Below are 18,688 nucleotides of genomic sequence, written 5' to 3'. Positions count from 1 at the left end.
AAGACCAATACATGAGACGACGATATTGTGGAAAGTTAAAAAATTATTTCAGATGTCAGAAACATGCGTTTAGGTTGCAAGTCCAAATGAGCCTGGAGGAAGCGTTAGCTCCTTTATTTCTATCGGGAAGTATATTTAACAATAAAAGTTAAACGTTACAAGCAGAAAGTTTATACTGAACACATAGATAAACGGAAGATCACATAGATAAAATAACGGAGGTTAATTAGTAAGCAAAAATAACAGTGTCATCTCCATATCGAATGATGTCTTTCTCGACTTGAACATACTCTAGCTTTAACATCTTCAAAAGCATCTTTGAATATTTCTATAGATCGCCTTGCATTTAAATAAACGAATCAATTACATTCCTTAATCAACTAATTATTTGGAAGTGGAATGCCTTCTTGACATTTTACGGCGCGGTACATCGTTTGCGAGTAAAAAAAATAAAACTCCATTCATTGCATTATTAGAGGTGTTCAATAATGTACAGGAAATAATTTTAAGTTGAAAATTCAATTTTTTTATGCATTTGGAACAGAAAAGATCCTTGGAAATTTTTTGAAGTTGCCAAGTGCACAAAACATAATGATAGAAATCGGATACATTAAAATAACAAATAAGGGATTTTCAATACAATAAAAAATATTCAAATTTCTTGATCAATTAGGAAGCTAAAAAGTCTCTGGACATTTTTTCGTGCAACGCCCCGTTTTCGAGTAGAAAAATAAAGGACGAATCATTACAGAATTCGAGTTGCCAAGTGCTCAATTAAAACGGAATAACAACAGTTCAGCAATTGGAAGTCAGTGCGGAAAGTTCAGCTCATTTTTAAATAAGTCATGAAATAGTAGTTGAGGTTGCACCCCAGTTTCCTGCAAAAAACTGACCGAAAAACGGACAGCTAGTCATTGAATGGGTTTTGGCGAACATCGCAAATCAATTCTGGACGTCGGGGCGGCCTATGAAACATTAACCAAAGGATATTCTGTTCTGAAATAGGACCAGAAGTATACATAAATAAATTTTCTGCAGTGCACCAGCCACCTACTAAAAAATTTATAGGCTGCACGGGACTCGAGAACGTTTCAACGGCAACACACGCTAAAGCCAGTTTCAGGACAGAACAAGCGGTAAATAAGTTTTAGGGTTTTATGAAACACGGAATAGGCCGTAAGTGGAAAAACGACCATCCTCTTTTATTTCCGCGGGAAATTTACTTTCGAAAATAAAGCCAGGTAACCATGTTCCGTGGCCCGTTTTATTCTAAATTAATAGCCGAAACGTCGTCGGCCCGTGAAGCCCCCCATATAAAGTGTTTTATGTTTCGGTGCACTTGCTGGTAACCAATCTGAGTGCTCAGAGCAACTGGTTCATAAATAATGCAACTTGCAAGCAGCCAGCATCGGGGAAAACAGCTACCTGATGTGTGCACTCGGTCCGCCCTTGACCCATTTGGTGCTTGAGCGGTCCCTCTGCTTTCAAGAACCAGACCTTTTTGGGGTCTTTCCCCTCCGAAACTTTTCTCATTGACTCGGACGTAGATTGTGGCAATGCTTGCGGCGCATTTCAGCTTCATGTTGCCCCGCACAAAGTGCTTCTGTCGCACGACAAACTGCAGCACTGAAACAAAAATTTGATTGTATTTTTATTAGCAAAAAATTTAAGCAGTAGGTTAATGTGCAAATTATTTGGGTTTTCTAACTCAAAATGTTTCGTTGTGCTTGTAAACTGCTATGGAAAACCTGGATTAGCGGCCATGTATTTTAGAGGTAGAAACCCTCTAGTAGAGCCTGAAAATGTGGACATTAAATGTGAAATGTAGCTCAAGTGTTGGAAGTTAAATATTTGGCTTAGCTACCGATACCCAATAAGTGGCGAAATAATTAAAAGAACTGTTAAAAATGTAACTAGTGAAATTTTGTTGCGATATTGTCTCAAACAATCGAAAACGCCCCAAGTTGGACCAGCAAATAGTTCAAAAGCAGATAGATCGTAAACCCACAGAAGAATCCAGATTGTATTCTGGGAAATTGCAAAATTGCAAGAAAAATAGCAATAATAGACGCACTGGAAAAACTCACATGACCGTCCAAAAATTCAGTATCGAATAATGCTTGGAAACAGAGAACACTAAATTAGTGACTGATTTATGATCTACGAAAACATGGGCACAGAAGAGACAATAATAATCTATTTGCCGGTGCGTTGGGAGCTTTTCGCTTAATGACTAATTAAGAATAAGTAGTTCAAGTGATTGCTGAACTTAAAAAAACTACTTAACTACTCCCTATTGCAGTAGGAGTTAATTTAAGTTTAAAGGTTTAAAGAGTTACTCACCTATGCTCGAAGATTCCAGTCCTTCTCGGCCAACGTACTGCTTGAAGGGACCATGGACGAGTTTTGGATCAGCTTTCCTTTCATTGATCAACCACGTTAAGTTAGCAGCTGGTTTTGAGCTTCTGATAGAACAGGTCACATTCACAGTGTCTCCAATGTGGTATCTGGGTTGTCCTCCTGTAATGACTGGATCAGATTCTGGCGGAACTGCAACAACCAGACAAAAAATATGTAAAGATGATTGTCAGTGATAGTGAGAAAACTATATTTACGAAATGCAGTAGAAAGAAAGACATAATAGTGCAAACGATTTGCCTATTTAACTATCAAAGAAAATTAGAGGAATTAAATAAATAATAACCGAAATTTCAACTCCCGTTTGGATGTAAAACAGAATAAAGCAGCAAGCAGCAGAACGATTTTTGTGGATAAACTTTGACTCAAAAAACTGGACTCAAACATCCACCAAAAAACGTAAATCTGATCTTGGTTTTGCTCTTGGATGTTGATGGGGTTCTTTGAATATATTTCGCTCTTTAAAAGAGTCATTTTCGTGCTTGCTTGCATCACATTATTTTTCAAGAATCATCAATTTGGCGGTAAATTTCATTTACGCATTTCCTTAAAACATGAATTTATTAGCGTAAATTTCCCGATTAAAATTGATGCAATTCCGATAGCGACTAAATAAATATTAATGCAATTTTGGAAAAAACAAATAACGGCGACCCCAAACCAGTGGAATCTCGTTATGGACCATTAATGATTCAAAAAATAAAAAGCATTTTCATAAATTTTAATCAACGTTCTCTATTTATTAGAGGGCACAGTTCCAAGAGCCCGAAATCAACATTATGGATGAGGTTCAACTCGAATTGGGTGCGGCATCTAAAGTCTGTTTATTTGGAGCATCGTTCCATAAATCCCACTTTGACATATCACAGAAATTCCGCAAGTCTGCTCGTCTTTGAGACCACTAGATCCACTAGATCCGAGATTGCTGTTACCTAATAATGGTAATGGTGTTTTCCTGGAGAGCAAACATGTCCGCTGTTTATCGACTAATCCAAACATAATATCGATATCGGTTGTTTGCGCTGATTTTATTAGATAAGCGACATTTTAATTTGGAATTTTATTGGATTTCTCTCTACCAGGCTCATATGAACTGAGGTGCATTATTAACAGGCAAATATAACATTATTTGCTTGGTGCAAATATTGTAGAAAGCTTTTTAGGTCTCTGGATTAACCATCTTGTCTCCCATGCCTCATGTAATAATTTGCTAAAAGCACCTCGTAATTTTGTAAGTCGGAGATTAAAATTCGAAGCAAAATATTATGCACTGGCGTTTCTCGTTTCACACTTTTGGATCTCGGCTCGTTATTTCGCTTTTTGCCTTGTGTCATATTGTTTAATTTCAACCCTCTGTGCCGGCGCGTTTACATGCTTAGTTAAATTTTCAGACTTGAATCGTGCACTTTTACTGAATTTCCTAGAAACAATTCTACCGAAATGTTGTTGGTTGTTATTGCAATGAAACGGGATATAAGCAAGATAGCATTGCACAAATGGGCACTGCAGAAAATTAGCTTGTGAGCGAAATGAACCAATTTCGCTACCACCAGAATGGGTTCAGCATTGTCTACTTAGATTAACATTAATACTAATTAATTTACTCAGTAGCTCATGCTAATTATTTCTAGTAAATAAATCAGTCATTTTAGCCTTGCACTGATAGAGCTGTTGCCGATCGCTCAAATTTGCGCACCAAACCAAAAATTCTGTCCAGTAATACTTCTTAACATCCAAAGGACTTTCTTGCCTTAAGCAGTGGAAAATTTTTAATTTAAATCAATTTGCCACTTCGTGCGGGAGTTTAAAATCAAATTTATTTAACAGCAATGATCCTAAGTTGAATGTGACTTAAATAAAATGTTGAAAATGAACACCATCCAGTTGTACATGTAGTAGTGTAGTATTAGTGTACAAAACCACTAATCAGTGATCGCTCAATGTATTCAAACTAATTTGACGCCAATCTATATTGCAACTTTTATAAACGCAATCAATTTATCTCTTGTTCAATCCACACGGGGCTGAAAAACTAAAGATTTACTGTACCCATACCAAAAAATCCCATGGAGTTGGATCTGGTGACCTCGGAGACCATCGACTCATTTAAAACGGTACTGTCTAAAGACGGCTGCACTTTCTTTCTGAAATGAGAAGAAACCCCATCCCGGACTGGCTATTTTTTCGAAGAGTAGGACACCGGCAATTTTCGTAAACTTTTCTGTATGTTTGCCTTTGGTTTTCTTCGATGTGTCTTTTAATTTGTCGCGTACTTGTTCTTCCAGGATAAGACGTAGAGTTTCTTTCTCATTTTACATTTTCACGTGGCCTACCTCAAGTCACTAGTTTCTCTGGCTTTAGGCAATAGATTGAATTTACAACGGACTCGAAACATAAACAATTTATAGAACTTAATTAATTTAAAATTGTAATATTAAATCCCAACTAATTCGTACGTCTCTCCCTGAAAACAGACATTAACGATCACATATTGCAAAGATGTATTTGCCGTAAAAATCTGCGTTAATACTGATATTGGGGAAAATATTTAGTAGAAAAAGTAAAAAAACATGTCTATTGTTCTGATATTTCGCGTCAGTAACTGTGCACCGTAACAATTTCCTAAAATTATCGAACCCTTTCAAAACCTCTCTTTCTAAGTACCTACCGCCAAGAATGAAAAGCACCTCGCAAATTCTCTGTGACCACAAGAAATGTACAAACAGTTTCAGTCTCAATATACAAGTAATGTAAATGCATACACTGCATCTTCAACATCGACTAATCGCGCTCAAAAGCCCGCAATGCATTATTCCACTCCTCTGCTACTTAAACTTAGCCCCGTCTTCAGCTTAATGGAGGTGGGCTGGAACGAAGTTCCGCGTTCTAAAGTTAAATTTATTTATATCTAAATACACGTCCTCCAGCAAGGACCAGATTCTGCTGTTTTCGAACAGTAAATCTCCGTATTAGAATGTTCATCCCATTTCGTGTTTTTAACCAGCTAGTTTTGCATTCAGGATCACTGGCAGGTATATTTAATTTGTGGAAGTTGTTGCAGTCTAAATGGGATTTAAAGCGCATCTAAAGTAGGCAAACTGAATTCGCAACAAAGGAACGTTCTGCTATACCTAAACCATGTACACACTCTTACACAGTACAATTAAAATAATTGATTGAAAAAAAATATTTTGTTGAAGTTTGTGCTTTTTTTGAGATAAATTCATAAAATCTAGATAAAAAACACGATTGTCTCGAATCAAAGTACTTTAAATGTGATTTTGTCACATTTAAAGTAAACTTAAATATCCATGACATCATAATCCAAACTGGAACCCAAATCATGGATAATGGATTATCACCAGGAACAATATACAAATTTGTTGTTACAATTTATTTTTAATGGGTTGATTAAAAATTGGCTCAATTTCTCTGAAGATGTTGTCTAGTGGTGCTGAGGGAATAAGGAGAGGGTTAAAAAATTGAAACTCTCGCTCTATGCAGAGATATTTGCAAAAAACTGATCCGCAAATGTGGCAACAGCGTTTCGATTTGCGCCTGCTAAAGACGCTGCATTTGCTACAGTTGTGCACTGAAATAAAAACAATACAATGAGAAAATAACACAATATAATGATCAACTGATTTTCCTTGAGATTTTAGGCCTGGTGCCATTTTAATGTCAACTGACTTGGAAAAGAATGGAGATTTTGGGTAAAAACTGAAATTTTCATTTCATTAGCGAACAGGCCCGTCATTCAACTTCAAATTTTTTCAGTTAGCAGGACGCGCTTATCGTGACAGATGACAAAACAACCGAAGCGTCTCAGTCGGTAATATCCGCCCGAACGCCAGAGAATCCCTCTAGCAGGACGTGTGAATAATGACGCAGATTTTGGCGGCAGGAAAGCAGAAACCGGCTCGACAGGATTATGCGAGGATTAACATAAGACACAGCGCGGCTTAGCGTTGCCCTGGCATTGAGTAATTACGTCCAGCTTTTTCATTCACATCGTCGGATTTTTTAAATCGCAATCTTTGTCGTCGTTTATTTTAAGTGTTAAGCTTAACGGGTTTATCCTTCGGCTTGATCTATTTAAATGTCTCCTGCTGCCTTTAGCCGGCGATAATTTGCGCTGTTTTTCGCGTTAATCTTAAATAGTTGCCTTAAGCTGACCGATTTTTTTTCTTTCAGCTGCTCCAGTTCCGACCTTACAGCGCATTCTACGTAGTGATAAGGAAATATCATTTTCCAATTGCTCATCTTCTATGGATTTCACTATTTCAATTTTAATCCGATAATTTTTCAATCTTTCTATTCCAAGAAAATCAGCAAGGCGAAATTAATATTTTTGATCTGTTTCATATTTCTGGCTTATCTGAGTCAACATTTATTTGCATCCTCCACTTCGACCAACGTCTTTTTGTTATCGCCCTTGCATTCATCCATAACTCGTTCGTTCCTTTACTAAAATGTTATGGCCGTAATTCACTTCTTTCACGTACCTACTCTCATTTTCTATTTCCAAAAGAAAATATTCATCCCTGGGCACTACTGTAGTTTCGACTTACCTTTGATGCGCTTCCTGACCACACATGGGTAAGTAATTGAACTTCAAAATCCACGGTTCGTCAAAAACTCTCATTTACAAAGAGTGTTTCGAAACTTACTTAAAACCATTCAATACTAACGGTTCATAAATATCGCATGCTTTCCATACCTTTCAGCTTCAAACTGCCTCAACTTGCCTCAAAACAAACCCTCTAATCACCAGAAATCCGGAAGTCAGCCACCCGAGCTCACTTATTTAGCAGGTGAATATAATCAAAACCATCTACATGGAAAAGTTATATTCAACTTTTCAAGATCAGCTTGCTTGTTTATTCTAAAGTGTCTTTTGACTCGAGAAAGTTATGAAAGAAATGTTATGAACAATATAAAGAGTTTGCGAAGGAATGGGGAAAGAAAGCTTGGAATCCTACAAGCGTTTGCTTTTAAACTAATTAATAAAGAGGCCTCTTAATGAATTGCGTACTTTGTGCGTGCGAAAGAAAAAGCTTCGGCTTAAGTTGTTAAACTTTCAGCGGAATTAAGGTTTCCCAAATATTTTATTTGTCTATACACATAGAATATAATTTATGCTGTGAGAGTGGAGTGACTATTATTGATCCCTACTTTCATCCTTTCGCAAGCTATGCAAGTAAGCTTTTTAGCAGATACTTTAGAAGTTAAACTTATTTCAATTGTAATTCAATACAATTAAAGTTTAAAATTCACCACTTACTTATCTAATTAAAACGAAATCGTAAAAACATTGAAGCCAAAATTTTGTGAAATATTTCTAGAATAATATATTATTTACCACCAGATTTGCGCAAGGCGGATTAGCATGCAACTTTATTGTAAAAGCTTCATGTAATTTTGACTATTAAATCATAAGGGCTTTAAATACGTTCTAATTATTATTTATTCATTATGTCGCTTAATTAAAATACATAGTTACAGCTTTTGTGCAATTTAAATTTGGATTGACCGCCTGCAATATGTGGAACTTAAACCGAGGGACAAACGAAGTCGATACGTGTTAAATCTGAATACCAAATATTGCAAAATATGAGTTTTTCTAAAATGAAAATTAAAATACGCTGTTTGCTGTGCTAGAATTCTACCTGAGTATCTAATTTGCTAGTTTTTGCTCACTAGTGGAAATATTTCAGACAACTAATTTTTCATTTGTCTAGAACTTGTTGAAATTCCCTAGACAGCGTAATCAAGTTAGAAATCTGAAAAAATAGAATCTGAACACTATATTTATATCGCTTAGGTACAGTTTGTTAAAGTAAACAATCAAAGATTTGTCGGTTGAAATTTTTTGGGACTCATAACTCGTTGATTTTCAGCAGAAAAATAATCGAACTTCTCCGCCCCGATTTTCCATACGCACAGAATAGTATAAATATAGCGGCATCCTCAGTTCAATAAGTACTACTGAAGCCTGGAGAAAGGTTTACACTTCCGAACCACAAGATACACTGAGATGATAGGCCCACCAGGGGCGGAGGCACACTATTCGCAGTTAAGAGGTCCATCCAGCACCACGAGATCGTCAAACCGTCGATACGACTGGAGGAATCCATGGTGGCCATCCAAATGGAGAAGTTGGAGATCGATCAGTGTCGGGTCAGTACGTCAGTGTAAGCGCTACGTTGAGTCCCGAGGATGTTCGAAAACTTTTCCCAGATGACAGGCCAACGATACATGGTGGGGACTTCAATGCCAAAAACTAGAGCTAGAGGCATCATGCTATCAAACAAAGCCATAAATGCAATGTTTGAGATAGCCGCACCTCTAGAGCCGACCCACGTCGCCCATAATGGCAGAGATGACATCCTCGACATATTCCTGTACAACAACAAAGAAGAGAGAGGCCGGTTCAGCCCCGAAGTACTCCAGGAACTATCTTCGGATCATTTGCCGATTCTCATGCAAATTTGACCAAATAACGTGAACAGCTCCACTGCGAGTAGAAGGATCACCAACTGGCAGGCTTTCCAGAGAACATTGGAAAGCACCAGCAGGATTCATCAGGCCCAAAACAAACAGGCAGACCAAAAGACTCACCAGGGATATTAAAAACGCCCTTGCAGCCTCAACATGTCTATCCGTAGTTCCGATAGCCCAAATTGAGAAAGTTTCTCCCTGGTTAAAAGCTAAAATCAGGAAAAAACGGATAAAACACAAAGCCTTGCGAACCCAAGACCCACATTTGAAAAAACAAAACAACCGCCTCCAGAATGCAATCAAGAAAGACGTGAAAATCGTTCGATCGCAACTCTGGGAAGTTTGCATGGACGATATAGGGGCTGATGAATCAAGAAGACTCCTCTGGAAGCCGGCGAGGTGCCTCACAGCAGGACCAAGGAAGCTAATACCACCAATCCAAGAAAACGACATCACTACTGTGAATCCCAAGGAAAAAGCTGATATCTTTGCCACCCACCTAGAGCTCCTTGTCTGGACGCAGCTTCCAAGTCAAAGCAGATGATCAGATGTCAACGATCAGAACGATAATTTCAGGAGTACCTCAGGGGTCCGTCTTGGATCCACTGTTGTTCAACATCTACATAGCAGCCATTCCAATGACAAAAGCAACGGGTAGCTATATATACGCAGACCATGTTGCACTCACTGCAATTGGAAAAGGTTCTGGATTGACAGCCAAACTCCAAAGACATTTTCGTCAAGATCGCGAAATGGAGCAGGGATTGGAAAATTAAATTCATCCCGGGAGAGACGCAATCCATAGTTTTCTCAGCCCGAAGGCAATCACTTCCAGGCCTACTAGAACTCGGAGGACAAAGGCTACCATGAAGGTCCAAGAACACATATCTTGGACTTATCTATGATAAACGTCTAGTATGGCACGACCAGTTGGCAGTCATAATTACCAAAGTAAGGTACTTGCTCCATGCATACTATCCAATGCTGACAGGTAAGCTCTTCCTGCAAACCAAGGTGAGAAGACCTGCTGGATCACATAAGGAACTTAACGTCAAAGTTTCTGGGCGGGCCTCGGCAAAGCAAGAATCCCACTGTCAGGGTTTCTTGCACAAAAAAGTTTCACTGTGATCGCAGACCTCTCCCTGCGGACACAGTCTAAGAAGAAGACGTTGACCACATGCGATGACCAGTTCCTGCGCCACATCGAGGACCATCTGCTAGCTATATCTTAGTTTATAGGAAGCCAGAGAGGCTGTTTGGGTTAAGTTACGATTAGAATCAGGTTAAGAAAGATTAAGCCTCTGATGTCAATAAATCCACTGATGTTAGTATTTAAGTACCCGTAGATTCAGTAGCAATAAGGAGGTGTAATTCTTGTTTGAAAATAAATATGTTCACATTTTAGTTAAATAACTAGTCTTTGGAGAGAGGTGTAGGAGACCAAATCTACCGCAATCTTAACGTATTCGATAATTATTACCGCAGAAGTGGACGAAGCGTTCGAACATTTGAACGGATATTTTGACCGAGCGTGAAAGTCTTTATTATCTGAATGTGCAAGCATACTTATCACTAAGTAGTGTAGTATTTTTTGTTCACTTCCTCACAGCTGTCGGATATAGAGGTTTAACTATTTTGTAACTACTCATTCATAGTGATCGCTTCTCTCAAAACAACACTCACAGTTTTTTTCAAAAAAACCATTATTTTTCCCACAACTATTTAAAAGCAATAATAAAGTTTTTGTCACAAATGCACGTTGAGCACAAAAAAGTAAATGTCAATGCCAAATTTTTCTATGGTCAAGATGATTGATTAACAAAAACCTGAACGTTCTGGTCTATATGTAATTTTCGAATGAACTAGTCTGATTAATTAATAAAATACAGCCAAAACAGTTTCAAAATTATGCCTATTTGGACCCACCGCAAGTGGGTCAAAATACTCAAAATACTCGCAAGTGGGTCAAAATTTTACTTGAAAATGTATTCTGAACAGCCTAAAAACTAAAAACCGAACCGAATCAAAACGAAAATCTTATCTGTTCTCAATTAAACCAGCAAAATGCGGAAATATTCCTGAAATTATACAATGTGCCCTTTCAGTTTGAATAGATAAAAGTCGTAGCAGCTATTTTTTTTATTCCCTGCAAAACAAATACAAACTAATGAATTATTGAATGCTCCCTTAATAAGTCCCTAGTACCAACCATGTTATTTCAGACAAATGCCGATATTTCCAGGTCGACTAAAAGTTCAAAACCGCTATATCGTCTACATTTTCCTGATAAATCCGACTAAAAATTCGAAGGCTTAACTACTCTTAATCTCCTTGTTCTGGTTTTATTGGGCGAACAAATGAATTAACTGAAGAGATAATAGGAGCCGTACATGAACGCCGAGCTTTTCCATTAAATTTCAAAAATGCACTTTTTAGTTGCTTTCAACTTGAAAAAAAAACTAATGTGATTATAATCCCAGTAGCTGCAGCTTCTGTGGGACTGTTGTGAGAACGTTAATTAGGTTAATTAAAATTTATATATTCGGATATGGAGCTTTAAAAAAAATATTCACAATCACGCACCACGGAGCAGATTGGAATTTATTGGCCTGGTGCAAATTGAGGTGGAGGCTGGGCGTTGTAAATGTTTATATTTCGAGTCAAACTAGCTAATTAAACTGTATACTAATGTGTGAATGTGTTCGTTGTAACATTCTGCATCCCGCTAAGCCCGGTGGTGCCATAAAAAATAACACTTTTAAAACCAATTGATTGTTTCGGCCGCTTTTTGTCTACTCGGACAGATGCACTTCAGTGCCAAATAAACCAGTAAAGTTCTCATTCTTCATTTATATTCGCCATCAAAAATTGTTACGATTCAGATCCGTATCGCTTCGCTGATAAATTGGAAAAAGCGGAAACAAAGAACCGAAGTTCGTGCCGTAAATGACATCTTCTTCGGGGCTTGTTCAATTATTTTAAAAGCAAAAGCTCATCTTAATTCAATTTCACTTGCTCTATGGCTTACCTTTAGATCTCAAGGGGCCGAAGACTGGCTTCCAAAAAATATCATATGGAGTTGAAGTTGAAAATTTCAAGAGCTTAACTTTTGTTATCCTCAATTGAAATACTCATTTCAAAATTGAATATATCTAATAGATTTTTAAAGCTAGCTGGAAATGCTCAAGGCTTTATTGAGTCATTGAGTAGCTGTGGGAATTATGATGCCAGGTGTTCCATCGAGACAGGGAATATTATTAGTGGTTTTGATGTACAGGCACAATTTTACTATTGGATTTTCTAACTCAAATCTAAGCTATATAAGAGCAGTTAGTTGAAACCCACAAAAAACAGTTGCAAAACATTATATGTCTATATAGGAAATTCTAAAGTTTGTTTGAGATGTCGCGTTCCTAGAAGGTTTCAGATTGAGCATTTCCTTTGCTCAGTAGATGTTTTTGGGAAACTGATATTATTTGTTTGTTTCCAGAGTTGGTTATAAAGTTTGAAAAACAGTAGCGAAAATACAAAAGTTGTTCATAATTGTTCATAAATGTTGACTTCAAGTGAACAGAAATTTTGAAGAACAACTAAAATGCAAATAATTGCCAAAATTTTTCACTGCTTGTGGTCTATTATATTTTTCTTTTTAGGCCAATTCCGCGACTAAAGAAACCATTATAAAACGACTCCGAAAATGTTCCCAACCAAACTTCAATCGGAAAATGTTTGTCGTAACCAGAGCATACTCCCTTCAAGTTCACGGGAATTTACCTGCGCTTTAAGAACAAAAATTAGGACACAAATTTCCAAACTAAAAAACAACTTTGCTCATTTCAACTTCTCATAAATATTGGGCGGATTGAAGCGGCGTTCTTTCTACACTCTATTGAATTTTGTCGTTTGCGAAGAAACCAACTCTCGGAAAGTTTCAGTTTAAGTTGTGCCAGCCATTTCTTGGATGGTTTTAATATTTAACAGTGCAGGCATGTTGTAGATAGTTTCAACTTTCGAATTTAATATTTTACCATAAAATGTGGATTTTATCGTTAATGGGAACGACAATATTTTGATTTTGAAAGCCGTTCTTGAATGTAATCAACGTTCAATTACTGAGCGCCTTTTACCGATATATAATTATAAATTAGCAGCTTACAACTTTTGCTATTTACTCTTTCGTTATATTAACATGCGATAGGAGACGTTTAGTTGGTTTCTTCAGCTTAGTTCAGCATTCGTTGGTATTGGTTTAAGATCGAGTTCTAAGAAGTTTGTTTTGTTATGATGACATTTTTTTTAAGCAATAGCTTAAAAATGATCCCTGCGACTGTTCATAATAACTGGAATTGAATATCTTGCATACGATCTCAATTTATGGGTTCAAGGTACTCAGAACGATTTCAAATGCAGGATTCAATGGATGGATGGAAGTTCAAAGCCATACATGTTTACATTTCCTAAACATATAAACAAAAAAAAAGTATTTGAGTGTTTGATACATATTTGCTACTATCTACGCTCTAAACCCTTCTTGCTTAAGGTAGGACCCGCAACTATAAAATTAGCTGATTTAAGATCAGAAAATCGCCTTTGGTATTTACGAGCGTACCACTTAGCTGTTCAGCTGGAAATTTTACGAAATACATGTTTCCTAGAACGCCAAATTAATAATTTTAGTTGATTCTTGCATTTATATTAGTGTCTAATAAAAACAGCTTTGATTACCAAAGGATCCTTTCAAAGCACATATTTATGAAACTTAAATATTTTTTAAACACAAATCTCAAAATAGAGGAACGAGTTTGCTCATTTAAACCCCCTATAAATACTAGCCGGAATGGAAAAACCGCTCTTTCTGCACTCTATTTTAGTAATTTTCACAGAAACAACTCCTGCCAAGTATTCTTTTAGTTCCACCCAATATTCCCAGGAACCTTTTAATATTTAACAGTAGTGCCTTATTCCGGTTAGTTTCACCTTGCAGATTTAATATTTTGCGGTAAGATCTTTATTGTGCCATTACAAGAGACACAATTTCGATTAGGGAAATGCTCTTTGCTACGGGAAAAGCGACTCCGAAACATAAGCAGTAAAGCCAATGAACTACGGTTCGCTCGGGCTTTTAGCATAATAAAATAAGGATGTGTCATTTGGTGCACATGTCTCGATATTTACTGATGGCTCAATATATCGAAGAAGATTTTCGATATGAAAATGGAAAACATTTCATTATAGTATGATTGATATGGTTACCGGAGCTTAATCTGCAACTTCACTTGAAGAACTTTTATTGATTGATGTCGTGTGTGGTTCGTCAGAGATTTATGGAACTTCTGCAGAATTCCTGCTTGAACAATTGGAATCGCAATGGGATTAAGCATCGTTAGTATCAACAACACAGGAGTATTGGAGCAAATCGGGTGCAACTACTGTAAGAAGCAAGGGTTTAGAGTCTGTTTCAAGCTATTTGACAGTGAGGGCACTCATTTTAAAAGCCCCTTTTGTCGGCATATCATTGTTCGACCACTATAAATTTCGTTGAAATGTCCGTAGGATTAAAAAGCAGCAAACCGTGCAACTGTCCTACCCTCCAGACAGTGCAAGTCACCGATTCGAATCTCATGATATTCGTTTTCCCAATGGAGAGGGTAATTTAAGATTGGAACTTACCGACAACCAACATATGAGCTTGATCGGCGACAGTTTCGAAATAAGGAGCTTCCCCGGAGACTTCACATCTATAAATTCCGCTCGTCGAAAGTTGCACCGATGACAAGACCACCGAAAATTCCGTTGAGTTGTGGAGCTGTAAAAGACAAGATAAAATTAGTATTTTTGCTTAGGGGATTTGTGAAATGCGATTGTCCATGTGGAAACTTCACTTTGAAAGGTCCGCACCTTAAAGCGTTTCCCTCACGAATTTTTAAGCTAAGTAATGGAGAAAGCGGCTTTCTGGAGCATGCAAGTGAGTAAAACTTTGTTGCAAAATTCGAGTTAAGATCCACAAGGCAACCATTTGATCACGTCGAGTTTTAGATAATAAAATTATGAGATTTTTCGAGTAACGTTGAATGGTTGTTTTATTATTATTAAATTGCATTTTTTTTTTGCAAAAATTTTGCAACACAATCGCGATGCTTCGGTACCAAGAAAAATGTCTTAGGTTTGAAATGGCCGCTAGGAAATAGCTCAAGACTATTGCAGCTAGCGTCTTGCGCTAAGTAATATAAAATTTGGCTTTGTCGTTCTAAAAAACCCCCAAACACCTTTTCCTTTCGGTAATAGTAAAAGAAGTTTGAATCTCTTAAAAAAATAAAATTATATTCAAAATTTCTTCATTCAGTTCTCTGTTCTTAAGATGTCCAATGTTAGAAGTTGTTGTGATGCTTCTTGTAACGCTTTTGATTCCTCCATGCATGTATACAAATAATTTGTTAGCTTTTATCAGCACTGATTGTGTCATTGTCCAAGAAAATTGTCACCGACATCTCTATTCTAAACTTTTTTTTAACACAGGAAGCAACCTCCGAATAGTCAGAGCTAAATTATCCATACAGAAGCTAGATATTAAACAGATAGAAGAAAAGAAAGAGAAACAGATTAAACAAACAGAAGAAAGATATTAAACACAACACAGATGCAATAAATAGCAGCACTCTGAAAGAGAACAATATCGTATACCAAAACGAATTGAAACCCAAATTAAGCCAAAATGTAAGCCCAACAAATATAAATGAAGTGGCAACACATCTAACAACGGTAATTAAAAAAAGATCACTCAATATCGCAAAAAAGAAAACGAGAAAAATAAACCAACTAAGAGCGGAAACGATTCAGCTGATAGAAAAAAGAAGTACATTGTACGGCGAATGCAAACAGAACATAGGAAAATACCGCGAAACCAGAAGACAAGCAAGAAAAATAATACGCGAGGATTTGGAAGGAAACTACATAACAGAAGTAGAGAATACAATAGAAAATAATAAAAACATGATATGCCTACGGAGAAACAACGGTAGGAAAGAATTAATAGTTCTAAAAAACTCCATGCACCGGGAAACCAGAAATAAGAAGAAAATGCTAAAGATCACCAAGGAATTTTACCAAGACCTATACATCTCACAGAAAAAGAAATTAGAAACGATTACATTTAAGAAAGTGTGAATGTGGGGTCGGACGACATCCTCGAAAACACAGAGGACGAAATACAACATGCTCTTAAAATATCAAAATCAAGAAGGCAGATCAAGGAGGCAGAAGACATAATCATCCCCAAGCTAAAGACACTTTTCAACACTTACTTCCAAACCCAAGAAGAACCTGAAACCTGAAGCGAATCCATAATTATCCTACTCTACAAGAAATTAGCCTCGACGCTTCTCCCGAATTATAGGCCAACTTGTTTGCTTTCGCACATCTATAAATTGTTCACGAGAATCATCGTTAACAGAATCAGTAGCAAACTCGATTATTATCAACCTGTGGCACAGGCGGCATTTAGAAAGAGCTTCAGCACATGCGATCATCTCTTGACTTTCAAAATTATAAATGAGAATATGACAGAATACAACATGCCATTATACACATCCTTCATAGATTACGAGAAGGCTTTCGATTCTATCGAACATTGGGCAATTCTAAGCGAGCTAGGCCTAGCCCATGTCGATTATAGATACACAAACATACTGAAAGAAATTCACAAAAACGTGAAAGCGGTAGTGAGAATACACGAAACCACAGATTCCTTTGCCGTGCAAACGGGAATCGAACAGGGCGACGCAGTCTCACCCAAATTATTTACGCTGGCCCTAGGAATTTTCAAGAAGTTAGACTGGTCAGAAGAGGGAGCCATCATAGATGGCGAGAGATTAACACATCTCAGATGCGCAGACGACATAGTCCTGTTCGCCAACAACGCTGCACACCTGGAAAAAATGATTACAGATCTGAATATAAAATCAAGGAAAATAGACCTCAGAATCAATATGATTAAAACCAAAACTATGTGTCCGGTTGACCCCCATATAGTAATAGGCAACAATAAAATAGAGGATGTGAAGGACTATACATACGTAGGCCAACGAATAACTCTTGGAAAGGGAAACAAAGATATCCAGACAGAAATGAGAATTAGATCAGCATGGGCGGCTTTCGCAAAATTAAAAAATATACTCACAAACAAAAAATACCTCTGTATCTGCGATCAAAACTTTACGACCAATGCGTATTGCCAGTAACCACATACGGCGCTCAAACATGAACCTTCACAGGACAAATAGTGAACAAGCTTAGAGTATCCCAAAGAAATATGGAAGGAAGAATGGTAGGCGTTTTTCTGCGTGACAAAAAACGAAACGAGTTACTTAGAAGCAAGTCTAAAATAACAGATATAATAGACCGGGCACAACTGAAATGGGACTACGCCGGACATATCGCCCGAATAAAGGATAACAGGTGGAATGGAAGAGTGTTGCGATGGAGGCCATGGACCGGCAGAAGAGCGAGAGGAAGACCTCCCACACGTTGGTACGACGATATTAAAAATGTGGCAGGACTTCCATGAATGAGAATTCTCCAGATTTGAACAAAATGGAAATAACTATGGTAGGCCTATGTCCAATTCTGTACGAATAACGGCTAGAAGAAGAGAGGAATAGATTTAGTTCCCCTATTTAAGTTGTAATGTTTCTATGGATGCACAAACAGTTTATTCGGATTTCAATGAATTCTTCCAAATTCCTGGTAGTCGTTCTTTAAATTTTTAAAGTGCTCCAACGTCATCAGAAATTACCGGAACTTATTAGCAGTGGAAGGGAACATCAATCGTTTTATATGTAGGTAGAAATATTTTCAGGTGTTTGTGAAACTTCCTCGTCTGAGAACTAAAGTAAGCGCGTCAAGATACATTATTCACCTTAACACTATTTGCCAGACACTCTCCTGTTCTAGTTGCAAAGTATTCGATATGAGAAATATTCGCAGGAAACGGCCCCATTTTATTCATAGCCGGTGCATTATTGACATTGACATATTCAACATTTGCGCTTCTGCGAGTTAGAAATGCGAACCGAACGTCGCTTTATTCCTGTCTCTAGAGCAAAAGGTATCGTCACGTTGATGGGGAGGCCTTAACTTCATGTTGCATACTGCATTGGAAATGCGAGCAAATTGAAAAACGCATTTCAGAAACGCCCATACGAAAATCTATCGCCGAAATATGCTCGGGAATATTTGACAATTTCATTGAAAAATTTCCTATTGAGAATTTCGATTTATTTCCTAGGATGGCAGTCTGTATAAATGCACCATGAATATTTAAGGCCTAATCAGGAATTCTTAGTTGGTTTATAAACTCAGTCTCGCTCAGTAGTTAAAAAGACACAACAAACAACTTAACTAGCATGTTTGAAAGTACGCTTTAGTTCTTTATAATCGGGGGCTAAAGGAAAAAGTAAGAAGAACTAATAAATCGCTCTATAGAAAGCAACAAAAAATGAAATGCTTAAAACCACACATAGGTAAAAGAGAATGAGAACAGTATTTAACGAAGAAGGACAAGAAGCCACGAAATGAAAGGAGGTGCTCAACATAATCGAGCCGTTTTACATTGAACTGTATCAAACGAAAAACCAACGAAGCACACAGGAAGGACTGGCGAAGGAAACTAAAGGGTGTTCCTGTGTTGCTGATATTTCTGCTAGAGCTAGTTCGTCGGAACTTTTGCTCTTTTGTGAGTGCCTTTAATGGCTTATTTGAATTTAAGTTTGTT

The 18,688-nt window shown here is 37.3% G+C and overlaps 1 protein-coding gene across 1 annotated transcript in view; it reads right to left on the bottom strand.

Moving 5' to 3' along the window:
- LOC109533326 overlaps window positions 1-18,688 on the bottom strand; it is a 256,565-nt gene that overhangs the window by 4,548 nt on the left and 233,329 nt on the right. The window contains exons 3-5 of the mRNA XM_048661245.1: window positions 14,590-14,725; window positions 2,344-2,550; window positions 1,426-1,626 (exon numbers count right to left, since the gene is read on the bottom strand). Coding sequence (XP_048517202.1) covers window positions 1,426-1,626; window positions 2,344-2,550; window positions 14,590-14,725 — 544 coding nt within the window. The remainder of the gene's footprint in view (window positions 1-1,425; window positions 1,627-2,343; window positions 2,551-14,589; window positions 14,726-18,688) is intronic.

Source organism: Dendroctonus ponderosae, unplaced genomic scaffold (genome assembly GCF_020466585.1).
Source record: "Dendroctonus ponderosae isolate FM_Combo_2020 unplaced genomic scaffold, Dpon_F_20191213v2 Dpon_F_20191213_1, whole genome shotgun sequence".
Taxonomy (NCBI): domain Eukaryota; kingdom Metazoa; phylum Arthropoda; class Insecta; order Coleoptera; family Curculionidae; genus Dendroctonus; species Dendroctonus ponderosae.
Note: the sequence above shows the minus strand (reverse complement) of the source record. Positions and strands in the feature narration are given on the sequence as shown.